The sequence below is a fragment of the Nanorana parkeri genome, unplaced genomic scaffold, assembly GCF_000935625.1.
Source record: "Nanorana parkeri isolate BGI_ZX_2015 unplaced genomic scaffold, ASM93562v1 scaffold284, whole genome shotgun sequence".
Lineage (NCBI taxonomy): Eukaryota > Metazoa > Chordata > Amphibia > Anura > Dicroglossidae > Nanorana > Nanorana parkeri.
The window spans coordinates 856,588-882,777 of record NW_017306552.1 but is presented as its reverse complement, the minus strand read 5'-3'; the positions used below and the strand labels follow the sequence as shown (position 1 = coordinate 882,777).

At 42.3% G+C, this 26,190-nt stretch overlaps 1 protein-coding gene across 1 annotated transcript in view; it reads left to right on the top strand.

Annotated features, from left to right (window-relative positions):
- The window catches only part of ITSN1 (intersectin 1), a 140,547-nt gene extending 119,246 nt beyond the window's left edge, over nucleotides 1-21,301 (top strand). Inside the window, exons 30-39 of the mRNA XM_018557456.1 lie at nucleotides 1,862-1,968; nucleotides 4,921-5,104; nucleotides 5,445-5,543; nucleotides 7,175-7,342; nucleotides 10,775-10,987; nucleotides 12,532-12,653; nucleotides 14,250-14,332; nucleotides 16,514-16,597; nucleotides 18,929-19,102; nucleotides 20,713-21,301. Of these exons, the coding sequence (XP_018412958.1) occupies nucleotides 1,862-1,968; nucleotides 4,921-5,104; nucleotides 5,445-5,543; nucleotides 7,175-7,342; nucleotides 10,775-10,987; nucleotides 12,532-12,653; nucleotides 14,250-14,332; nucleotides 16,514-16,597; nucleotides 18,929-19,102; nucleotides 20,713-20,861 (1,383 nt within the window). The 3' untranslated portion in view covers nucleotides 20,862-21,301. The remainder of the gene's footprint in view (nucleotides 1-1,861; nucleotides 1,969-4,920; nucleotides 5,105-5,444; nucleotides 5,544-7,174; nucleotides 7,343-10,774; nucleotides 10,988-12,531; nucleotides 12,654-14,249; nucleotides 14,333-16,513; nucleotides 16,598-18,928; nucleotides 19,103-20,712) is intronic.
- Nucleotides 21,302-26,190: the final 4,889 nt, after the last annotated feature.

Genomic DNA, 26,190 nt, shown 5'->3' with positions numbered 1-26,190 from the left:
ACTCTGTGTCATAGGTGCACTCTTTTTTTAAATGTTATCAGTTTAAAAATAGTTATGTGGCAGCCTGATACTAGAGTTGTTTAAAGAGTTGTTTAAACTCTTTTTTTTCTCATTAATCTACACTCGGCACCCCATAATGACAAAGTGAAGACAGAATTTTAGAATTGTTTGCAAATTATGAAAAAGGGAAAAACCGAACTATCACATTGGCAGAAGTATTCAAACCCTTTGCAACAACACTTGAAATTTAGCTCAGGAGCCTCCCATTTCTCTTGATCATTGCTGAGCTGCTTCTAGACCTTGATTTGGAGTCCACCTGTGGTAAATTAAATTGATTGGACATGATTTGAAAAGGCGCACACCTCTCTATAGAAGGCCTCACAGCTGACAATGCTGTCAGAGCAAAAGCAAGGAGGCCAAAGGAACTGCCTGCAGAGATCAGAGACAGGATGTTTGCAAGGCACAGATGTGGGGAAGGCTACACATTTTTTTTCTGCTGCACTGAAGGTTCCCAAGAGCACATTGAACTCCATAATTCTCAAATGGAAGAAGTTTGGCACAACCAGGACTCTTCTGAGAGCTGGTCGCCCAGCCAAACTGAGCAATTGGGAAAAGTGCTTTAATAAGAGTGGTGACCAAGAACAGGATGGTCACTCTGACTGAGCTCCAGATATCCTGTGTGGAGATGGAACAAAGTTCCAGAAGGACAACCATCACTGCAGCCCTCCACCGATCTGGCGTTTGTGGCAGAGTGGCTAGACGAAGCCTCTCCCCAGTGTGAAACACATGAAAGCCCGCTCGGAGTTTGCAAAAAAAGCACCTGAAGGACTCTCGGACTGTGAGGAACAAGATTATATGGTCTGATGAAACCAAGATTGAACTGTTTGGCCTCATTTCTAAACGTTATGTCTGGAGGAAAGCAGGCACCGCTCATCACCTGCCCAATACCATCCCAACAGTGAAGCATGGTGGTGGCAGCATCATGTCGTGGGGGTGTTTTTCAGTAGCAGGGACTGGAAGACTGGTCAGGGTTGAGGAAAAGCTCAATGGATCAAAGTACGGAGATATCCTCAAGGAAAACCTGTTCCACAGCACTCAGGACCTCAGACTGGGACGAAGGTTCACCTTCCAACATGACAATGATCCTAAGCACACAGCCAAGACAACACAGGAGTGGCTTAGGGACAACACTGTGAATGTCCTAGAGTGGCCCAGCCAGAGTCCTGACTTGAACCCTATTGAAGATCTCTGGAGAGACCTGAAGAAAATGGCTGTCCACCAACAATACCCATCCAACCTCACTGAGCTTGAGAGGATTTACAAAGAAGAATGGCAGAAAATCCCCCAACCCAGGTGTGCAAAGCTTGTCCCGTCATACCCTAAAAGACTTGAGGCTCTAAGTGCTGCCAAAGGTGCTTCAACAAGTACTGAGTAAAGGGTCTGAATACTTAACATTGTAACAATATGGAACATTTAATCTGTCTGTTACACACTTTAATGTAACCCTGTTATGAGAAAAACGCAAGGGCTTCGCTCCTTGCTGACCTCCCTCTGAAAATGCTACTTAACTGGAGCTTATTCTGCCTCTTTAACTTTAACTTTAACACTTTCCGAATCACTGACAATACAACAAGAATGCAGATCATGTCGATGAAACATCCAAATCCCTTATCTGGATGCTTCTTTTTTGGTCAGTGGCAAGAAGATCCAACAGCCATTTACTTAGCAATTCTAGAAGAAGCAATTAACAATGGGAGAGTCCGTGTTTTTCTCTTGACAGGTTTCCTTGTTTCAAGGATGGAAGTGACGATTATAATACACACATATTGATCATTGATATTGGCTCTGTCTGCCTTTTCAGACGTTCCAGAAGCCGTTGCTGGAATCAGAGCTGTTAACCGAGAAGGAAGTGGCAATGATATTTGTCAACTGGAAGGAGCTAATCATGTGCAATATTAAACTGCTCAAGTAAGTGTTCTTAATAGCAGTTAACAGTCTTCCTAATTCTTTCTAATTTTTTCTTCCTCTTAAACGAAAAGTAGTGTATTTGTAATACATATTTTAACCTAATATTGCAATGCTTGATGTATAAAATGTAGTCATTTTGTACATTAGCCACTAGAAGGCTAATGTGGTGATGTCTCCATTCTTAAAGCCATTTTTTCCAATATTTTTTTAACCCCTTCATGACTGAGCTTGTTTTTAGTTTCTGGTCGTAAATGACTGACACACTTTAGAAATTTTTGCTGTGTGCTTCTTCCACGTCAGTAATATACTTTCTTACAGACTGCACCCACACCTATTATGTATTGTTTTTCAGAGGGCAGATAGGGCTATATATTTATATCACATAAGTGTACCTAACGCCTCACTTAAGACAAATAAAATATAAAAAAAAGAGGAAAAAACGTAAAGAAAACACCTTTTCCTCAGTTTTTTGATTTGTAGTATTTTTTAGAAAAACAGCACAGCTACAAAAAAAGGCATTAAATACATTCATTTATTTGTCCTTTTATTTGGAAAAACCTCACCTCCCTAGGATTTTAGAAATGTTTCTGTACTTGCATAGTTGCATAGTTACATAGTATTTGAGGTTGAATAAAGACATAAGTCCATCAAGTCCAACCTATTGTGTGTATGCATTTATATTTGAGCAGGTGTGTGCGTGTGTATTAGTCCATGTGTGATTTTGCTCTTAGGCGTACCTGTACCCCTGTATATTATGGTCTCTGAGGAACTCATCCAGGAGTTTCTTGAATGATTCCACACTCTTAGCTGAGATCACTTCCTGCGGCACCGAGTTCCAGACCTTAACCGCTCTGACTGTGAAGAACCCCTTGCGCCCTGTGTGTTGAAATTTGTTTTCCACCAATTTTTGGTTGTGCCCTCTGGTCTTTGTTACGGAGCTAACCGTAAACAGTTTGTTAATAATGTTGCTGTCACCCTTAAATAGTTTATACAAGAAGATAATTTCCCCCCTTAACCTCCTAACCTCCAAAGAGAACATATTTAATTTTAACAACCTTGTTTCATAGTTCAGGTCCTCGAACCCCTTAATAAGTTTGGCTGCCCTCCTGTACGCCACTCATGACTTCAGCCCATTCTGAAAAGGTGCCATTAACTGATATTCTTTGTGCACGTTCTTGTAGCCAGTTTTCTATCCATGTGCACACTAATTCATCTATGCCCATAGCCCTTAGCTTGTATAACAAGCGTTTATGTGGCACCGTATCGAATGCTTTGGAAAAGTCCAGATATACTACGTCCACCGGCCTCCCCCCATCCAGATCTCTACTTACCTCTTCGTAAAAGGTCAGCAGGTTGGTCTGTCAAGAACGATCCTTCCTAAATCCGTGCTGCATAAGTAATCCTTAATAATTCCCTTTAACAGTTTACATACTATGCATGTCAGTCTAACTTGTCTGTAGTTCCCGGGTGGGCATCTTGACCCTTTTTTGAATATAGGTGCCACATTAGCCCTCCTCCAGTCGTTTGGCACTCTACTAGCCATTACGGATTCCTTCAAAATTAGGAACAATGGTCTCGTTATCTCCTTGTTCAGTTCCTTGAGTACCTTGGGATGATAATGCTTTATTTGCATTTAGTAGTTTAAGCCTATGTTGTATCCCAGTTTCCGTCAACCACTCAGGTGTATTTCTTGTTAAATTTTGTGTTTTTTCATGTACATTAAACCCATCTGTTTCCTCGGTGAATACCGACGAGAAGAAAGTATTTAGCGCCTCGGCCCTCTCCCTGTCGTTTGTGAGTAACGACCCATTTATGTTCTTTATTGGGCCTATCTGTTCCTTTCTCCCCTTTTTAGTGTTTATGTACTGATAAAAAATGTTGGGGTTCTTTTTACTAACTTTGGCGACATATTTCTCACATTCAATTTTAGCTGCCCGGACTATCAGTTTACATCTTTTGCTACATTCTTTGTAGTTTTGGAATGCCAATACTGTCCCCTCCGTTTTATACTTACTAAATGCTACTTTTTTTTTCCTTAATGTGTTGTTTTACTGTTTTATTTTTGTTTTTGATCTTTTACTTTTGTTACTTCTCAGCCTAAAACTAAAACCTAACATTTTAATCTTTTCTCTCTAAAAGTGGTCAGTTGGCATACAGACACTGTCACTAAGTGTCACACTTAGTGACAGCGACAAACTTTGAACATCCCTGTCATGGGTTTCATTTTTATTTGTTACATTTATTTTTTACACTTTATTTTTATTTATTTTTTACACTTTTCGGTATTTTTTTAAACATTTTTTACATTTTTATGTTTTTATGTTTTTTATTTAATTATACCAAGCAGTCATTGTGAATTAATCTCACTATTACTGCTTGATAAATTCATTCATTCATTTTTGGTTATTATTAGGCTGCTTCAAACTTAAGAACAGCCAATAATATCCTTAATGACACTGATCCCGCAGCATTTCAGGATCAGATGTCACAAAGGTTTTCTGATCGTTCCAACAACGATCAGAAAACCTGCAACATTGTTTTTAGCAATAAAAACATGTAACAAATGTTTCTTTTGCTGAAAGTTTAGAAGAAAAAAAAATGCCAGTATAGATCGGGATTTCCCGATCTATACCAGCTGTCAGTAAGAGCAGTAAAAGCTGCTCTACTCTCACTGTCAGACACCCGATTCCTGAAAGGGATCGGGTGTTTGAAACAGCTTAACTCTTTCATTAATGGATGCCTCAATACTGAGGCATCCATTAATGAATGGTAACCGCTGATTTTCAGCGGTTACCAGCATTACAGAGCCGCAAATAACTGGTCACGTACTGGACTAGGTGGACTTCACTGGTAGGATCAACAGGTATTTCTAGGACTTTGCAGCATATATTTTGTTTTGGAAGGCTATAATTGTACTTGACATTTCCTGTAATTACTCATTTTTATACCAAGGGCTTTGCGAGTTCGCAAAAAGATGTCTGGTGAGAAGATGCCTGTAAAGATGATTGGTGACATATTGACAGCTCAGTTACCGCATATGCAGCCATACATCCGCTTCTGTAGTTGCCAGTTAAACGGTGCCGCCCTCATCCAGCAGAAAACCGATGAAGTGCCAGAGTTCAAGGACTTTGTCAAGGTAAGAACTACAAGAGAACTGTGTCAGAGTGTTTATCCCAAGGTGACAGGTTCGCTTTTATTGTTGTACAGCTCTGTCTAGTGCCTCCCTGCAGCAACATATCACTGCTATATTGATCTATTGATGATTTTTTGCTGCTACACTGCTGCAAAAGGGGTCTGGATCAGGTCTCCACTGATTAGATCTCTCCCCCCCCCCCCCCCACCCTGGAAAAAAGTAAAATGATTATGAAAAATAAAATATCCAGGGGTACAAATTATGTAGACGTTGCATTGGAGAAAAAAATTACAAAGTGTGTGTTCTGGTTTTTAATGCTGTGAATATTTTCTTTTTCCTGCAGAGGTTAGCTATGGATCCTCGATGTAAAGGAATGCCTCTGTCCAGCTTCATTCTCAAACCTATGCAAAGAGTAACTAGATACCCTCTTATCATTAAAAATGTAAGTAACAAGCTTCATGATGTAACATCTCATCATTCAAAACCCAACTCCAGGCATAGGTTTGCTTTTTAGCATTGAATAGAGAGAAGGAAAGGGTTGTCCCTGTTGATGAGAATTCTTTTTTCCTGTTCTTTCTGACAGCAGTCACTGAACAGGAAGTGGGAACAAATCTCCCCAAGGAGAAAACAGAGACAATAAGATAACAAGGGAGGTTCTACCACTTCCTCCCTCTACTTTTGTACGATCTGTGGTTTTCCCCTCACTTCCTATTCTGTGTGACACCCATCAAACTGAAAATATGGGGAAAAGAAGAGCTCGGTCCAGTGCCTCCCTGCTGCAACATATCACTACTATAGTAAGCCCTCACGGGCAGGGCCCTCCTTACCATCTTGTCTTAAATTGTATTGTGACTGTAATGTCTTCCTTATATTGTAAAGCGCTGTGCAAACTATTGGCGCTATATAAATCCTGTATAATAATAATAATAGTGATCCATTGCTGAATTACTTCAGTCTGAAGTCTGAGGGCCAATTTATACCAGCCAGAACCGAGCCCACCCATGACCAGACAAATTCCCTTGCACTAGGCTGCACTAGAAAAAAAAAACAGTGCAAATCCACCCATAGTTCCAGACCAAACCATACCTCCAATAGATATAGCAGAAGACAGGATGGCCACGTGACTTCTAACATGTGTCCTGTCAGCGCACCTGTGGCTCCTCTCGCCTCTACATTCTGCCACAGAGGACACTCTGAGGCCCCTGGTCCTATTTACACGTATTCTAAGCAACGAATGACAGGGATATATATGATCTCTGGGGGGGGGAGGGCTGTACCTAAAGCTGGTGGTCTCTGTTCCGTTCCTCCGCCATTCCCTGGGGTTCCTGCAGCACGTCCTGTAGGGTGGTCTTTTGGTCGGGGCTACTTTTGGTTGGGGGATGTGGGGGCCCCTGAAGCCCTAACAATGTGCTGCAGCCTCCCCACCCTCCGAGAGTTACCTTCCTCCCGATGCAGCACCACCTATTGGCTCATCTGTCCGGCTGTCTGTCAGCTGCCTATTGTGCTGAATGAGAGGTGGAGAGCACTGAGCACCGATCACCAAGCGGACTTTCTATCGAGAGCTTTCCCAATTTAAAGACCCCCCGATCATCCCACCTGTGTCTCCCCTTGCCTACACATTCCACTGCTGAGAATATTCCGAGGCCCCTGGGCCCGCCTACACTGATTTTTAGCAATCAATTACATCATCAGTCGCTTATAGAGGCTGCCAGCGGCCACAATGTAAGTCTGTGTCTATAGCAATGGATGATGTTATCAGTTCCTAAGAATCAGTCGGGTGCCTTGTGGCAGACCTGTTTGCTCCCTTGCTACTGCAAGGGTGCAGGGGAGAGGTGAAAAAGGAAACTTTTCTGCATCTAGGTTGGGTAATCATTTTTTTTCTCTCATTTTGTCACAGCACCCCTGATGAGCTCATAGGAACTCACATGCACCCCTGAAGCATAAGGTTCCCTAAGGCTATGTCCGCTTTAAATGTATTCGGATGTAATAGTATGAAATGTCTTCTTGAAGCAAGTATTCTCTTCACTAATGCACAACCATTCAGCAATTTATTAAATCTGTTATTTTCTCCAGATTCTAGAAAATACACCCGAAAACCACCCAGATCACAGTCATCTGAAACAAGCACTGGAGAAGGCAGAGGAGCTGTGCTCTCAAGTCAATGAGGGTGTCCGAGAAAAGGAGAACTCCGACCGATTGGAGTGGATTCAGGCTCACGTGCAATGTGAAGGCTTGTCAGAGGTTGGTTTCTAGAGGGCGCAGATAGGTGGAGCAGTGCTGTGGAAAACCAAAAAGCAGAACCTCACCAGATAATTTTGGATGTATTCACACATTCAACACTGCTGCTGTGTGTGGCCTTTGTAGGTCTTGGCTTATAGTTCCGATCCAGGAAGACAAAGCTCTGCCTCCATATTTGCAGTAGGTGCCCCTGAAATGGCATCCGTCAGCATAATTCTATTTGAGGTGTAGCTGGCACAGACATATTTTTAGCAGTCCACACATCTTCTCCCCCATCGAAAGGAAAGTAGGTAAAATATTTTTTTATGTATTGGTTGTATCTGTATATCCATATACAGTACAGTGCAAAGGTTTTAGGCAGGTGTGAAAACATTTTGTGCAGTAAGAATGCTTTCAGAAATAAAAGTGTTAATAGTTAATATTTATCAGTTAACAAAATGGAAAGTAAATGAAAAGAAGAGAAATCCAATTCAAATCAATATTTGGTGTGACCACCATTTGCCTTTAAAACAGCATCAGTTCTTCTAAGTATACTTGCACACCATCTTTGAAGGAACACAGCAGGTAAATTGTTCCAAACATCTTGGAGGACTAACCGCAGATCTTCTGTGGATGTAGGCTGCCTCAGATCCTTCTGTCTCTTCATGTAATGTAATGAGATTGGTTATATGTTTGGAATTGTTGTCCTGCTGCAGAATAAATTTGGGGCCAATGATGGATAAGTATCTGCTTGTATTTCTTGAGGACACCATTGATACTGATCAAATCTCCAACTCCATTGGCAGAAATGCAGCCCCAGACTTGCAAGGAACCTTTGCCATGCTTTACCTTTGCTGCAGACACTCATTATTGTCCAGAGAACCTGCTGCCATTTTTCTGCACCCCAGTTTTGTGCATAGTTGAGTTGCACCACATCAGAGGTATGGCTTTTTGGCCGCGTGACCACAGAAAAATGGCAAAATGACTCCAAATTTTCTTTTCTGCTGGGACTACTTTAAAAACCAATGGACATACTTTTAATGCTTAGGGCTCAGTCACACTAGATGCAGTGCGTTCCGGCCCGATTTTGGCTGCAAGCACTATTTTGATCGCAGCGCACAGGACCGGACCGCAGGCACAATGTGCCTTGCTATCCCGTGCAGCAGATCGCATTGCGGCCAGAGGGCGTGGCTACGGCACCATTCACTTGAATGGCCCGCCATGCCCCCTCCTGCCGCACTAAAAACTGAGCCGGCCGCAATACGAGGCAGTGCGTTCTGGCCAAAATCGGGCCGCAACGCACTGCATCTAGCGTGACTGAGCCCTTACTCTTTTGCTGCACCCTGATTTTTTAAAATATAAATTGGGCTCTAAAGCTGGACTCCAGGCAGATATAAAAGATGCAGATAAGATAAGATAAGATGTTGCTCTGTATTGTTTAAATGTAATTTATTTTTCAAATGCAAGTAGTGTTAATACCAGAGCTCAGGGAGGGGGACAGAGAAGCAGTGCAATGATCTTGCTGAAAAGAGGATGGAGCAGAGTGAAAGAGTGATGAGCTCATCACTGTGCTGCTTCTCCTTTTACCATCCAGTCACAGGGTGTTGAGGGGATCTGGATGTGAAGGCAAAAACTGCAATATAGAAGATCAGGTCTCCTACGCTACCATACAGGCTGTGTAAATATCAGGACTGGGTGGACAAAAATACAAATTTTAACGTAACACCGCTCCTTATATATGTACTTTGTGTGTATTTAGGGCCCCTTACACATGGAAGATCTGTTTGTCAGTTTTTCAGGCAGACCGGATTGGATGACCAGATTGTAAGTCTATGGGCATCCGTTTACACCCGGTTACCCCCGACTTTGGCCATGACCGGAAAAACAAAAGGATCAGAGATCCTTTTCGCCGGACCTGATTGTGCCAGATCGGGAGTAATCTGATGTCACAGTGGTGATATCTGCTCCATACTGCTGTGATCAGGAAATGATCTGGGCATGGATTCTCTCCTGATCAGCCCGTGTGAAAGGGGCTTAGCTGTTTGCCTGGAGTTCAGATTTAATGTTTATATTCGTTTCTAATTGTAGCACTGTGATGAATCTTTTCAATCTCCTCCAATATGCCAACCAATGTTTGTTAGCAATGCGTAGCTCTCATCCAATTCTGGATATTGCTGTACATATAATATTTAAATAACAGTTACACTACGAATCTTCAGCAATTTAGAAAACTAAACTAGATATATCCATACCACCACAAATTCACTATGCATAAATGACGTAATAGCATCATATCACCACAGGTCTACTTGTCCTGTCCGGGGGTGCAATTATCTTAAATTGTTGTTAGAGACATATTTCTCTAAGCATGACTTGTCTGACCACAATCAAATTTATATCTCTAAAAACTGAAATAATCAGATTCAGTCAGGTCAGTAAATATGTTATGCTTTGTGCAGTGCTTGTCAGCTAATCCACTCAACATGGAGGTAAAAGAGCTGGCAAAGGAAGCAGAACTTTAGCAGCCATTTTTGCTGTAGTCACCCATTGGAGGGGTCTATACTATCATGATTTTTGTGTGGAGGGTTAAACAGTTCAAATGGAGTATGCTTGCAGCTATAGGGTTACGGTAGGACATGGATGTGGGATATTTAATTGAGTTTCTTATATTTCTGCATGGAATTTGATTTAACCAGTTACCACTATGTTATTCAGGTAAATACTAAGGAAAAAAGTCCTGTCTTCAGGCAGCTTTGCTGACATCTAATGGTAGGATCCCAGTCTTGCCCTTTCTGCCCTATTGGTCTCTGTGTGGTCCTACCCTCAACTGTGATGGTTGTATCCTACCCTACTATGCAGGCTATTTCTTACAATGAGGGGAGTTCTTTGCGTTAGCTGCATTCATTGTATTTTTTTTTAACAGGACTATAGAATATGTCTGTTATGGCTTCTATGTGACTTTTAGGCCTCATTCAGACGGGGCGTACACGTCAGTGAAGAGTGCCCGTCCGTAAACAGGCCGTTCCCAGGAGGGACAGGAGCTGCGTGTAATTGCGCGCAGCAGCCTGTTCTTCCCTATGGGGGACGCGGCTTTACGCTGTCATACGCACAGATTTGCAAGTTCGGTGTCTGCACTTGGGCGCACACTGTCTGCGTCCATGTGCGGACACCGGAACCTGCACGGGTGTGTGGTTGGCAGAGTACAGCAGCATCCTCCCATAGGGAAGAACAAGCTGCTGCGCGTAATTACACACACCACCTGTCCCTCCCGGGATCGGCCCGTTTACGGGCGTGCACTCTTCACTGACGTGTACGCCCCGTCTGAATGAGGCCTTCGTCCTGGTACATATGTAGAATTGTTTGCTACCTAAACATCACCAGAATGATTCTTCCCCTTTCAGCTTCTAATGTTGTCTAGAATGTGTTTGATAACAGCCTTGTGTTTTTCACCTTTAGCAATTAGTTTTTAATTCTGTGACAAACTGTTTGGGTCCGCGGAAGTTTCTGCACAGTGGAAAACTCTACAAAGCCAAGAGCAATAAGGAATTATATGGTTTTCTGTTCAATGACTTCCTGCTGCTGACACAAATCATCAAACCGCTTGGATCCTCTGGCAACGACAAAGTCTTCAGCCCTAAATCCAATCTTCAGTACAAGATGTACAAGACAGTGAGTGGATACCTAATTTGTGTAGCTGTGTACGTTGTGTGTGTGTCTTACTGCTGAATTATGTGCAGATGTGACTGGCTCTGTAAGGTGTGGCAGAATATACACCTATCAGCCATAAAATTATGACCACCGACAGGTGAAGTGAAAAACATTGATTATCTGGTTACGATGGCACTTGGAAGTGGGTGGGATATGTAAAGCAGCAAGTGAGCATTTCGTCCCTGAAGCTTTTGTGTTGTAAGCAGAAAAAATAAGGCAGGCATCAGGATCTGAGCGACTTTGACAAGGGCCAAATTGTGATGCTACATGACTGGATTAGAGCAACTCCAACACTGCAGCTCTTGTAGGATGTCCCCAGTCTGCAATGGTCAGGACCTGCCAAAAGTGGTCCAAGAAAAGAAAATGTGTGGTAGGGTGTCCCTATACAGGGTAAACCAAAATGGTCAAAGCTCCCAACAAAGACTAATGTTCTTAAATGATCTTACTAAGATAATTCCAGAGGTGTATTTAGGCCCAAACCGTACATAGCGAAAAGGAAGGAAAACCAGAGAACCGGTGACAGGGTAATGGGCAGTCAAGATTCTTTGATGCACATGGGGAACGAAGGCTCATCCAATAGAAGAGCTACTGTACTAAAATTGCTGAAAACGTTAATGTTGGTTCCGATGGAAGGGTGCCTGAACACAACACATTGCAGTTTGCTGCATATGGGGCTGCATAGCCACAGACTGATCACGATGCCCATGCTGGTCCACTATCCACCGTCAGAAGCGCCTACAGTGGGCACGCGAGCATCAGACCTGGACCACGGATAAATGGAAGAAGGGGGCCCAGTCTGAAGAATCACATTTTCTTTTACATCATGTGGATGGCTGGGTGCATGTGCGTCTCATGTATGGAAGCCCCTCCTTGCAACTTACAGGTACCTAAAGGATCTGCTACTGATGACATGGTACCAGATACTACAAAACACCTGCAGAGGTTTAGTGGAGTCCATGCCTCGATGGGTCAGGCCGTGGCAAAAAGTACAGGAGCTTTTTTTGGCATATTACAGCTCGTTTTGGCCCTATAGAATGAATAGGAAATGCTTGCAAACACCCGTTTGCTGTATTTGTGCGCGTTTTTATGCGTTTTTTATGCACTTTTTCTCATTAACATCAATGAGCTACAATCTGCTCACAAAAACGAGTATGCACATAAAACGCGTTTTAAAGTGTGTTGTAAAGTAGTCTCCAAGCTTGCTCCTGTAATAGACTATACCTTCAAAATAAATTAGTAAACTAAACATGAGATTGTAGTCCATCACAGGAGTGAGCTTGGAGCGGTGACTACTTTACAACACACATAGGGAACATGGGGAACAAAAGTATCCCCCCTCCAGAAGGAAGGACAGTGTCGGCACCAATTCAGAGATGATTTGAAGATCTACAGCCGAGTGATACACAAATAAGATAATTTTTTTTATAAATAGCTGAGGTAGGAGCATGCATTTTTAAGCTCAGAGTTTAGTGTCACTTTAATCTCAAAATGCCTTCTCTCTGCAGCCCATATTCCTGAATGAAGTGCTGGTGAAACTGCCCACAGATCCATCAGGGGATGAGCCCATATTCCACATCTCTCACATTGATCGTGTGTACACGCTGCGTGCTGAGAGCATCAATGAGAGGTGAGGAGGCTTTTTGTAAAGCCAACATGTCTGCACTTTAAATTCTTACACTTTACACACACTTATATAGGTGCCTGCATGTATGGGTCCCATACCTTGTAGAGGTCTTGGGAAATCCTGAAGCTCTGGTAGCTCTAATAAGTGTGCTTGCCCCCTCTGACGCCCTGTGTTAGTCTGTGAGGGTGTCCATAATAATGATGAGGCAGGGTGGAGTGGGACTTCAGGATGTTTTGGGAGAACTAAAGAGAGCCAATTATTATTGGTCTTATGCAAACATGTAAATATTCTGCCTCTTATTAATGTAACTTTGCAGGCTTACGTCTGATAGATTTATACCTCTCCCTTATTTAGTTGTGCTACTTTGTATGAGCCTGACCCTTTACTGGCAGAACGATTCCAGGGGTTTTACTCTGACCTGTCTGTTCAATATTCCCAAGCCCATAAGGGTAAACCTCTGAATGTCTTTATTCGTGTACAGAACTTCCGCATAGAACCTATCAATTCTGTCATAGTCTCCATTCACAGGGAGACTTTTTGGCTTCTGTGGAGATGTCCCCATCTTTCCAGGGCATCAGCGATTCCTACGGCTTTCTGTGGGGTCCCTGCTCTACCTGTTCGTGGCTCTGCCTTTTGGCCCCATATCCACCACAGATATTCTCCAAGGTGTTGGCCCCAGTACTAGCCCTGCTGTGCCCTTGTGCTATCCCCATTGTGGGATATTTAAATGACCTCCTGTTAAGGGACAACGTAGCTTTAACTGTCCACATGCTACATCAGTTTGCATTGATCTTGAAGCTTCAGAAATTGTCACTAGAACTGACTGATCATGAAGAGTATTTGGCTGTATCCCTGGACACAGCTCAGGCCACAAGGTTTCTTCCACAGGAGAAATATTAGACACTCTGGTCTGATTCATGACATTGGTACTGACTTTGTCTGTGGAAGCGTTAAAGTGATATTAAAGTCACAAAAGTTTTTCCCTCCCCCCAATGTTAATGAAAGCACTTACCTTAAATGATGTCTCTTAATCCGATCTTCTTCTTCTTTCCTGTCCTTTTCATCTGCCCCTCCTGCACTGCGGCGGGTCTCCGATCCAGTGTTGACTCCTCTGTCCTTGCTGGCACTTCCTGTCCCACGGTGTCTGCATGCGGGTGCACGTGTCCATAGACTTACCTTGTGTCTCTCCTCGCGTACCGGCCGAAAATGTGATCTGCGCCTTTTTTTTTACTTTCCAGATGTGGAAGTGAGGGAAAATCTCCACTTGTCTGTCGACAACTTTAGAATTTCCGTCACTTTCTGGCTCGGTTGCAGTGGTCACCAGGACGTATAAAGAGCATGAATCTTGCCAACAGAACAAAAAACCTGACTAGGATTTCAACATACTCTATTTCTATCTAAAACAAACAAAAAAAGTTTGTACATTAGATTCACTTTAACAAGAGGAATATCAACATTCTAGACATTTTGTGGCCCCCTTTAGATTGAATTTATATCTAATATATTATTGTAAATAAGTAATGTATAATGAATGTCAAATGCATTGTATGCCTGTATATATTATGGCCAGGACATTAAGCCCCTGTGCTTTCTTTGCAGAACAGCGTGGGTGCAGAAGATCAAAGCTGCCTCAGAGTTGTATATTGAGACAGAAAAAAAGAAGCGGGAGAAGGCATATCTAGGTAACACGCTCAATGATTTCAGACGTCTGATAAAAACACAACCGTGGTTCAAACACATTCAGTATATAGGAGCTATACAGGCACCTGATATAAATATTTATGAAACAATGCACATGTTCTCATGGCAGTGATATGTGACTGCAAATATAGGGAGGGTAGCAACATTGTTTACCATCTGCTATACTAGGGGTAGCCAAACTTCAGCCTTCAGGCTGTGATGAAACTACAAATCCCTTCATACATCTGCCTCTGGAAGTCATGTCTGTGGCTATCAGTCTTGCAGTGCCTTATGGGACTTGCAGTTTCACCACAGCTGGAGGGCCAAAGTTTGCTTACACCAGTGCTATACCATTGTCCTGCCTTACCTCTGCTCTTTGGTCAGGCTGTGAACATCGCCCCCCTGTCATATTACAGTGTTTGCATTCTCAGAGCAAGATTAATAAAAATGTTCAAAATCTTGCTAAACTCGGTCACGTCTACTGCTACTTTGATGTCAATTTGTAGCTGGAGTGTGGCAATAATTATAATGTCAGATTTCAGATGGATGTTCAGGTTTAGATATAAAATGATTTCACAGCTTTTGAAGGAATACATAAGTGAGCTTTGCAGACATCCTAACTTTCCCCGGAGGCTCTGGGAGTCTCCTCCCGCTATTGGATAGCGGCTCCCAGCCGCCCGGGAGAGAAACACTTCCTCCCGGAAAGGTTTAATCGGAGCAGAGTAAACCTTTCCCTGCGATCGTTTTTTTTTTTCTTTTCTGACATCGGGAGCCGCGGCCCGACCGTCAGTCAGAAAAGAAAAAAAAAGGCATACGATTGCATAGCTAGATTCCTATTGGCTATTGCACTTTGCAATAGCCAATAGCAAACTAGCTAATGCACCCGCCCACTGCTGCTGTCAATCAGCAGAGGGGGACCTGCATTTTTCTATCAGGTCCTCTTCTGGTGATTGAAAGCAGCAGAGGGCGGGTGCAATAGCTAGTTTGCTATTGGCTATTGCAAAGTGAAATAGCCAATAGGAATCTAGCTATGCATTCCTAGGCTTTTTTTATTTTTTTTTATTCTGTCGACTGCAAATGTCAGAATACTAAAAAAAAAAAGCCTGCAGATAGCAAAGGATCTATTGCTTCCTGTGCTATCTGCCATCGTTTCAGGGGGGTGCTCTCTCCCAGCCCCCCCTCCACGGACGGGGAGGGGAGGGCACCTCCCTGAAATGAGAGGGACACCTCCCTGAAATTGCTTCTTTCAGGTTTGGGATCCCTGGCTTTGCTGTAATTCTTCCCTAGAATTGTACAGCTGCACATAGATCTGCACTCATCACTCCAGGTAGCTTATTTCATAAAACGGTGCAGAGAGTTCAAATGGTGTGTTCAGCAACCTTACAGAACATGTTTACCAGGAGTGTCTTCAGGTATAAAGTTAAATTCCAGGCAACCAGATACATGCACAGACATGTACATATACATATATGAGAGCAGGGTTTACATTTCTGTCCACCCAGTCCTGAATTTTACACACCTCTGTCACACTGTTGAGCCTGGTCTAGCAGGGGAGGGGACCTGACCTTGCTCTGCTACAGTTTTACACGCAATCTTTGATTAGACTGAAAACAGAAGCAGCAGACTGATGAGCTCATCTCTCTGTCACTCTGCTCTCATCTTATCTGCATTTTCCTTGCACTGCAGCCCACCTTATTGGAGGTCTGTGCTGTTTTCCTGCCTGCATTCGATTAAAAAAAAAAAACATTTAATTGTCTATAAATGATTACCGAGCTCTGTTCATTTGTGCCTTTTAAATCTATGAATAAACAATGCTTATTATGTGACAGTAAGCAGCATAAGATGTGCTGGTAATGTATAACTGGCCTGTTGAAACTCGGCAAAACACACACTGGGGAACCTTAGCTGTCGGCTTCTGGATTGATGGGTTTTGAATCATTAATCGTGCAGCGTATATTTAATGGGTGTGAAATGACCCAGTTCTGTGTGAGCTGGCTCTGGGTGGTACTGGTACTCGAGACCTTATTTTAAAAGTTGAAGATACAGTAAGGCCCTGCACCTTCTGGTGTCTGCAGTCACATATAACATTTGTTTATACATAATTTAACAGTGACCTGTTCCCTTAAAAGACATTGCAAATTGTTACTGTTTTGTATCATGCTGTTTGTCCCTTTTCTTTGTAGTACGTTCTCAGAGAGCCACTGGAATTGGGCGGCTGATGGTGAATATTGTGGAAGGTATTGAATTAAAACCATGCAGGTCACATGGTGAGTACCTGTCATTGTGAAGATTTGTGAGGATATGTTGTGATACCTTCTGGCTTTGATTAGAGGTTATAGAGTGCATAATGTCTTGTGGATTAAGAGTGTACCTAGTACATCCTCCTAACAACTACCACATCGACTCCAATATTAACAAAGGTATTTTTGCTTTTTAACTTCATCATAACGAATGTTTGTAAAGTTATGAAAATGTGCCGAAACTAACGAAAATCCGTATTTCGTATGAATCCGAATTGAGTTTTGGATACGAAATACGAAATAATGGATATTACGAAACGGAACAAATTTTTTGACAGCGCACAAGTCTACCTTCCAGCTGTGTGTGTGCTCCTGTGGATCCCCTCAGTGTGTCAGTGGGCTTTAGTTTGCTTCAAGTGGGTTTTGCATTTCCATTCAAGTCTATGGTAATGTAAAACCTGCTTGAAGCAAGTCACATGCAGGTCAGAAGGAGGTCAACTGCGGGTCAAATGCACTTGTGAATGAATTCAGAATGATCTCAGTTACCTCTCAAACTGATGCCATCAACAACGAACCCAAAGCTGCTGATAGCAGCTCCTCCTTCTGCCATTACCGGAACACCTTCTTAACCTCTTTATACATAATGTATAAATGAAATTAAAGGTACCATTTCTGTGTTTGGAGATATCACAAAGCCGTATTGTCTTACAAAATTATTTTAATTTGCAAGCTGGCCTGGATGCCGACTGGGCAGCTTCATTACAAATTAGGTTTAATGTTGGAGGGGCTAAAAACAAGTATGCATCATACCGTGTACGGCAGGGATAGGCAACCTCGGCGCTCCAACTGTGGTGAAAACTACAAATCCTATTGGGCATTGCAGGATTTTGACAGCCACAGGCATGACTCCGGAAGCAGATGCCTGATGGGATTTATTGTTTTACCACAGCTGAAGGCCCCAGGTCGTCTATCACTGCCAAAGACTGTACAGCTAGGGGAGTCAAAGGATCTGGTGTTCTGATAGATCATTAACAGGTTGCAATGCAATAGTAAGCAAAATATTTTCTTGTATAGAGAGGGACACAACCTGCCCCTGTACAAAGCATCAGTAAGACCTCATCTTGAATATGCACAAACAGAATGTTAAAGAGGTAGTTCATACTCAAGTAATTTTTCAGTAATGGATGGAGTCTAGTGCTCTGAGACACACTTTGACTTCTTATATCACTTTGGGGTGTTATCCCTTTGCCACAGTTCTGTTTTCTCTTCCCATTTCTTCTTGTTGCATTCTCCACAATCTAAAACTGAGTAAACATTCAGCAGAATGTAGGTCCTCCTTATAATGACCACAGAAGGTTGCAAACCTGGAATTGCGGTGTCTAGACTCACAGAAGGCTTGTTCACACCAAATGCAGACCAGATCTGCATGAGTTTCTGCACACGCAGTGCAGTGGGTTGTGCCGCGTTTATTGTCGCGTTCCGGACCAGGTTTTTTTTTGCCCCAGCCTAAAATGGGTTTCCAGTGTGTTCCAGGGCGTTTGCATGCGGGTTTGCATGCGGTTTTGATGTGTTTGCATGCTTTCCAGAGCAGGAAAAAATAGGGCTTGCTGCAGTTTATTTACATGCTCTGGAACTGAACGCTGCGGTATGAACTAGAGCCCAAAATACCATTGGAATACATTGGACGCAGTTTTGATCTGGTCTGTAACTGCTCTGCTCCTGGAACGCGCTTGGTGTGAACTAGCCCTGTGAGATATAAATGATGATAGCTGCTTTAAATTGATGTAAACCCTTGCAATGAATTGCTACCAGTTTCTATATTTTACTTTTTTGATATGCCATTAAAAGCTTTTTGTTATATCTCATATGTAGTGGGGAAAAAATACATGTTGAGCTTGTCAGGAATTCTCTGCGAACTTTCAGTGTTCTTGTAAGGAGTCCAATTAGCCCTCCTAGTTGATATTGTGTGACTACAAAACAATTATTCTTTATGTTGTGAAGAGTAGAATAGAGAGACAGTTTAAGTAGTTCAGCAAAAGACAACTTGGCAGGACTGACACCACTCAGTCCATAAAAAAGTGTTGCCAGACGTAGGAGCTCAGTGCATTTCTGGCAGATCAACAGGCATTTTTCTGTACTTGTGGCGTCCTTAAGGAGATAAAACATGGGGAATTCTGTATGTACATTATTTTTTTTCAATTTGCCTTGATAATCTCTCCAGCCACTACCAAAATCTATACATCAATGTTGGGTGGACAATCCCTATAAGAACATAACAAATGTCTTGTGTTTTTTTTTGTATACAGTGGCCTATAACGTATATCTTATAGTTATACCGGTGTGTATTGTTTTGTCCAGGTAAGAGCAATCCGTACTGTGAGATCACGATGGGCTCCCAGTGCCACATTACCAAGACCATCCAGGACACTCTCAACCCCAAGTGGAATTCCAACTGCCAGTTCTTCATAAAGGATCTGGAGCAGGATGTTCTTTGTATCACCGTCTTTGAAAGGGATCAGTTTTCTCCGGACGGTGAGTACTGGCAATGGCGTGCTGACACTCCCAGATGTGCTGCCTCTGCAGGGCAGGGTAGGGGGCATTCCCGGTCCTTTATGACTGCTCCCAGGACAAATGAAGGTCTCCCTTTAAGGGCGCCCAGAAGCAACTCTAAGTGTAGACATACATAAATGGTGCCAAACCAAACAGTGAAAAGGTTGAAAATATTTCCAATTGTTTGCAATTCAATTAAAAAGAGAAAAAAAACCCCAACACAATCCAATAGAAAGCAGTTTTTACATTTAATATAGTATAATGTGTAAGTATGATTTAAAGTTACCCTGTATGGTAACCATTCACAGCAAACTTAACAGATTCACTGAAAGGTTTTCCATCCCCACCACTGCTTACTGTATACCAGTGACGTGCGGTACCTTTTGGTTCCGGGTGAGGGATTCCCCAGCCCCGCCCCCGGCCCACTGAAGCCCCGTCCGCTGAAGCCCCACCTCCAACCTGGTCCCCAAGCTAGTGTGAAGGAGGGAGTAAGGGAGGAGACAGGGAGGAGCCTCCCTGTCCCTCACTTGCTCGTCACTGCTGAGGCCTCGAGATCGATGGCCTCAGTGTTTTGTTTTTTTCTTTGTTTGATTGGACAACTTGGACCAATGGCGCTTTGCCATTGGTCCAAGCCATCTACAGAGCTCACCCCTCTAACACAGAGTAGAAGCCGTGACAGCTCTGGCCTCACTAGTTAGGTTACACAAGCAGTGGGGAAGCCCGCTGCTGTGTAACCTAACTACCTGTCAAAAGCTAGATGCAGTGCTGCCTGTAATTAACAGGCAGCGCTCCGTCTATGACAGGTTACACAGCGCGGAGGCTTTCTCTGCTGTGTAACCATTAACAAGCCGATCTGAATGGAGAAAAAGCTGTCAGCTTCAGACTTGAAACTGACAGCTTTTTCCTCCATAATACTAGGTGAGGCTCTGCCTCCCCTGACTGCACATCCCTGCTGTATACTTGTTGCCTTTGTGCTCTGCTTACCCACCATAATGAAGAGAAATGCACAGTACTTCTGGGTATGAGGGAGCATGCGACTTACCTTCTTTCCTCCCAAGATGCAGAGCTTGGAGCCATTCCACGTGGGCGTGGGGGATCTCCGACCAATCCAATCTGCAGCTTATTTGCTCTAGTGGGTTAACGGCCACAGAGGACTGAAAGGAAGCTAAGTACAGGGTTATGTTAAGTGGATTGACTCCCCTCTACACCGAGCTCTGATATCCAAGAAGACTTCAGCCCTCCAGCTGTGGTGAATCTACAAATCCCATCATGCATCTGCCTCTGGGAGTCATGTTTGTTGCTGTCAAGAGTTTTGCAATTTGTTGCACCACAGCTGGAGGGCTGGGGTTTGACCACTCCAGCTTTGTAGAATAGATGCCAAAATGTGACAGCTACAGTAAAGTGTTATACAGTATCACTCCTATTTTCCTGATGATGTGGCCACCGGAAAAAAAAAATTTTTAAAATTAAAAACTCTCTAAAAACTTTAGATATTCTTTGTCAACATAATAAATAAAATACATTTTTTAAATGTTCTTTTTATTGTATAATGATAAGAAAGTTACCATGTCCTTCTAACACCCTTCGCTTAGATTTCCTTGGGCGGACAGAAATACGAGTAGCGGACATTAGGAAAGATCAAGGCTCAAAGGGTCCAGTTACCAAGTGTCTGCTGCTGCACGAGGTCCCGACAGGCGAGATTGTTGTCCGGCTGGACTTGCAGCTGTTTGATGAGCCGTAGGAAGACTTGCACAAGCCGCGTCCTCCTTCCAACCCCCAATCCCTCGGCCGCAGCGCCCTTCACAATGGTACATCGCCAAACTCCGGATCCGACATTGCCGCATTTCTGTCTCAGATTTTTAATTGGGATTGCCATTTTCTAAGAAGATGTCTGTGTTTTATATGTGGGACTCCATTTTAGATTGTAGCCTGTTGGTTGTTTTTTGTTTTTTTGCTTTTCTGGGTACAGATGACCTTCGCTGTGATAGGAAGATTTACATGTTCTGAATTCCTCTCCCATCACTAACTGCACATAAAACAGACGGTACGTTTGAGAGTCTGGAAGGAAATACTGCAGGTTTCAGGTCCGGCTACCCATGATTCCCTGCTGCTAGAGCATGACATGTCCTGTCAAGCTGGAACTTGTAGTTCTACACACACTGCAGAACCATGGAAGTTGTGTAAATGTGGAATATTTGACCAAAATCATTTAGAAATGAACTCATGCAACATTCAATTTCTTTATCAACTAAATTATTGTCTTTTAACATTCCACAGCATCAATAGTTACTTTTCATTGTTCAGGTTTTTGTTTTTTTCCTTTGTCTGATGGCAAGGTAAGAAAAGTATTTTAATGCTACAGAAGTGTCTTCAAAATCAGTCCATAGGAAAGTATAGAAGCTACATGTGTGTACTGTATTCATGTACATGTCATAAGACCTTTATGTATCGATATCTTCTCACTAAGAAGCAGAGTTACTTCTCTTTTAAATTGTTGCCACCAAACCACGCATCAGAGCTGTCCTAAAAGTTGGAATTTGATTGGTGGTTGTAGGCAAATAACTCTTCTTCTTCCAAGTAAGCGTTTTGTATGGTTTAATTTTAGCTGAAAGCTCCTTACAAGAGACCATTTTGCCCAGAATTTCTATCTACTAAAGTAGGAATTTGCCAAAATTGGTTTTAAAGCAACTCCGGGAAAGCATTGAGAAAAAGACTCTTTATACGGCCCACTCTGGTGAATTCTTACTTCGCTCTCTTGAAGAGCTACAGCCTCCAGCAGGTTCTATAGCCTCCAACACTCCTGGGGGTGTCGTGTGCATGATCCTCCATTGTGGTAGGGTGGATCCTCCATCCACCCTACATGAACTATTTTGTCCTTTTGGGCTGGCAGAAGGAACTATAGAACGTGGTGGGTGATGCAGGCATGTGAGATTGCAAGTAGTATAAGCGGCTGAACATTCTCCTGGAAGCCTTTCAAGAGAGTGAAGTGAGGACTTGCCACCCGCTAGAGAGGTTAGTATTAAGAGGCTTCTTTTGTACACTGCTGTTTTAGTTTTGTTTCAAGCAACAAAGTTGCTTTAAGGCGTATCTAAACCCAAAAACAAAAATGCAGTTTATCGGTCCCTAGATGCGGTGGCTGAATTACTTTTCTTTTTTCATACTTTTACCCTTTTTTTTTTTTTTTTAAATCAGATATTTTTTTATTAACAATTGTTTGAAAATACAAAACCAGAAACAAAAGAAAAATAAATCATGAATAATTTCTTTTTTTTTTTCATACTTTTTCCCTTTTTTTTTTTTTTTTAAATCAGATATTTTTTTATTAACAATTGTTTGAAAATACAAAACCAGAAACAAAAGAAAAATAAATCATGAAAAGAACAACAAAATGAAAAGAACAGGTAAGCATACATAACCCATTTTACCCTGATAAACGACACATTTCCTGTCCCTTTGCGTCTACACTCATTCCTTCATTGTGTCTACGGGGGCAGCCATCATTGCCAAACAGAGTTGGACTTCAAACATGTTTGCCTTTGTGGTGGCTTCTGCCAGAAAACTTCTGTTGGAAAGGATCAGTCCCCCAGTGAACTCACTGACACAGTGCAGTTGCTCATTCTTATTTTGTACACTTCCAGGAAACCTGTCATGTTTTGGTTCTGTGACTCAGAAGAATAGAAACGCAACATTTTCAGAAAGATTCCAACAAGGCCAGCCTCCATATTCCTCTCATGTTAGGAGTCTTTTAGAGCTGAACTCCGGGCCCAGATATAAATTTGCAGGGTGAAATCCATCATAGATGTACAGACATGGACAATCTTGTTGGTACCCTTCCTCTGAAATAACTTTAAACTAACCAAGTAAGTGGCATCTATCATTGTTTAATTCCTATTTCATAAAATCAGACAGCTGTATGTTTTAAAATTCCTTAATAGTCCTGAGATTTAATTGTGCCCTGCTCATATTCAATAGGAAGATGTCACCAGCACACCAAACGATGATAACGGCAATCAAGTGCTCATTTATTGACAAATGCTGTCTCTCATTAGCAAGTGCTTTCGAGGCCACACAGGGTCCCCTTCATTAGGCTCAGAGATGACTTAAGGCACCCTGTGCCAGACACAGCATAGCAGCCCTAAAACATACAACATGAAGCCTTCTCCATGTAGGTGGAACGATGTTCTTTTTTTTTTTTAAGATATTCATTTTATTTTTTCTTCTGAACACAGAGCTGATGTATGAAAGGGTTCCAGTTTAGTCTCATTTGTCTATAGGACATTCTTGCAGAATCATTTTACCTTGTCATTATACATTTTAGGATATTCCAGTCTGGCTTTTTTTTGTTTTTCCTTCAACTGTGGAGTCCTCCTTTTATTTGAGCCTACTTTCACTCAAAAATGATGGATAGTTCAATCAGACTCTGATGTACCTCGACCTTGGAGTTCAGCTTGTATATCTCTGGAAGTTTCCCTTGGCTCTTTGCCTGCCATTTGCACTATCCTTCAGTTCAATCTGGGGTGGATTTCCCTCTTACAGCCACATTCAGGGATGTTCGCTACTCTTCTGAGGACCTTAAACTTCCTAAAAATATTTGCAACTGTAGTCATCAAGCTGCTTGAGATGGTCTTATAACCGTTAACTTTTGACATGCTTGTATAACCTTTAACTTTCTGATCTCAGACAACTTTCTTCTTTGCTTTCTCTGGTTCAGTGTGGCACACACGAGGATCCTAAGCAGCAGAGTGTCTCCTGTCCTCCAATGAAATACCATCAAATCTGTGGAGAGGAGAGATCCTGGCATTTCCTTCTCCTGCTTAGAGGTTATCTTTAAAATTTGCACATTGTGATTGTCAAGTGCTGATCCTTCTAAAAATGTTTCACTTATTATTGGCGCTTAAAATCAGTTGACGTGTCATCACCCGACTGTTGCAATTACCACATTGTGCGCTTTATTACTCACTGGTTCCATTAAGCTCTAAGCACTGAGTGGAACGTCTATTGTATGCAAGTCTTGACCCTGGCTTCAGCAGCTTGGTGGACCACCCATTCCAAAATGGTTACAGCCTTCAGAGCATCATTGTAATTGCACTGCAGGTAGACATTTCACCTGTGGTGCGTCTGCATATTTCAACCAATGATGCTAGTTAGATATTACTTATGAGTTCGGACCAATGAAATAGAACGATGGGGCACAGAAAGATGTGGGGTTCGGTCAGACCAATAGCCAGAACTGCCCCTCATCCTCCCAGAAGACGGAGGTCCAAATGGAGATGAGCTGCATATGAGCTCAGGAGATATATGTGGAACAGGTCACTTAAGAGAATATTCCTGACCCCTCCTCATATAGGTGCTGTCAGAACCTTTTCAAATGCAGAAACAACACTCGTTGGTTGCAGATTCTCTGTCATAGGAAGTACAGCTCATGGCCCAGAAACCGAGATACCTCCATCATAGTTCACATCATTCCCATCTTGAAACATAGGAGTTGATTTTCTGTTGCACTTAATGGTTCAGCCGGGGCATGAACACAGGCCAAGGCCTATATCACCCAGATACATTTGGATGAAAGGAAACTTGCCGATTGACTAATACCCCTATTTAGTAAATTATGAACAGTGAGGTACAGTATCCTATAACAACTTATTATAAATCATCAGAGCTGACCTCCATAAGCTGAAATCTAGTTGGTACGGGTTACTCTACTTTGGGCAGCATCACTATTTTTGCGCTGCCTTAACAAACTTGCCTGATTTACAATTGAGCTACAATACTCTGAAACATACCTGTTTTTTTCTATTTTACTCATTATTTGCCATCTGAAAGTCTTTTTTCCATTGACAAAATCTACTGATCAGTACGGCTATTGGTCTCTTTAGAAAGGTCATCAGCACAACAATGAAGGTGCAATTTTGTGAGCTTCTTGATCGTGTTGCTAGTTCTTACACTTCCAGGCCGAGGTATTACCATGTCACTGAAAATGTGCTGAGATAGATAAATAAAAGCAGCTAATCCAGATAAAGGTCTCTGTCAGGACTCTGGGACCGTGGGAGCCCCATACAACCTGCTCTTGTTCTAGAACATTGGCGGTGCTTACCTGTGACACTACTGAATACAGCCGTAGAGTCTGATGTTTAATTTATTGACATTGTATGAGGTACGTGTGTTTTAATATGGTACGTATGCCACTATGGCAATTCCTATAAATGCTGGTTAGACTCTAGGCAATATAATATACTGTATGTGTGTGTGTGTATATATATATGTATATATATATATATATGTGTATACACATATATACACACACATTTTTTTTTTTTAGTTATAGTCCAGAATGGATGCACACTATTGCACAAATTAACATTTCACTAGGCCCCAATGACCTGCGCCTCTCTAGCTGTTGTCACGCTTCAACCCGCAGAGAGTTTTACTTCAGCAAAGGTAAAGGCCTTGGTTACCTGTAACGGTGATGTATTGTGGTAGTGGTGGTGGGGGGATGGACTATAGACCACTGTAATATAATGGTACTTTGGAACGTTGTAGGGGGTCCAATGTTTACATTTCATATTTAAATATGTTAGCATTTATTTATTAGGGTCAGTGTCAAGTTCTGCACTCGCCAATTACATTTTTTTTCTCTCCTGATTAAAGTTTCTTGCCATACATTTGGTTACAATGAAGGGAATAATTTCCTAAAGAAAAGCATGTATTTGCCATATTAGGGCCTATACCTTTAAAGTATTTTGTTTTCTATGTAAAAGTTGCTGTCATGCTTTCTTGGATAATTTTTTACTGATGTGAAAATATTAAGTAGGCCACTGGTGGCCAATTTGTTCAGGTTAGTTTGTATCAGAATTCTCTATTCTCTAAAGCCAACTTCATGCCAAAATAATTTAGTTTTGAGTGACTGCTGGTTAAGTTAGTTCTCATGCTGGACGTTACAATATATCTGGACATGTGTGGATAGATATACCCATCAGAATTTCAAGTTCTGTCCAAATGGTGCACCCCCTTACATGCTGGTGCCACCCTCCCTTCTAGAATAAACAAGGAAAGGTACGCACATGGGAACA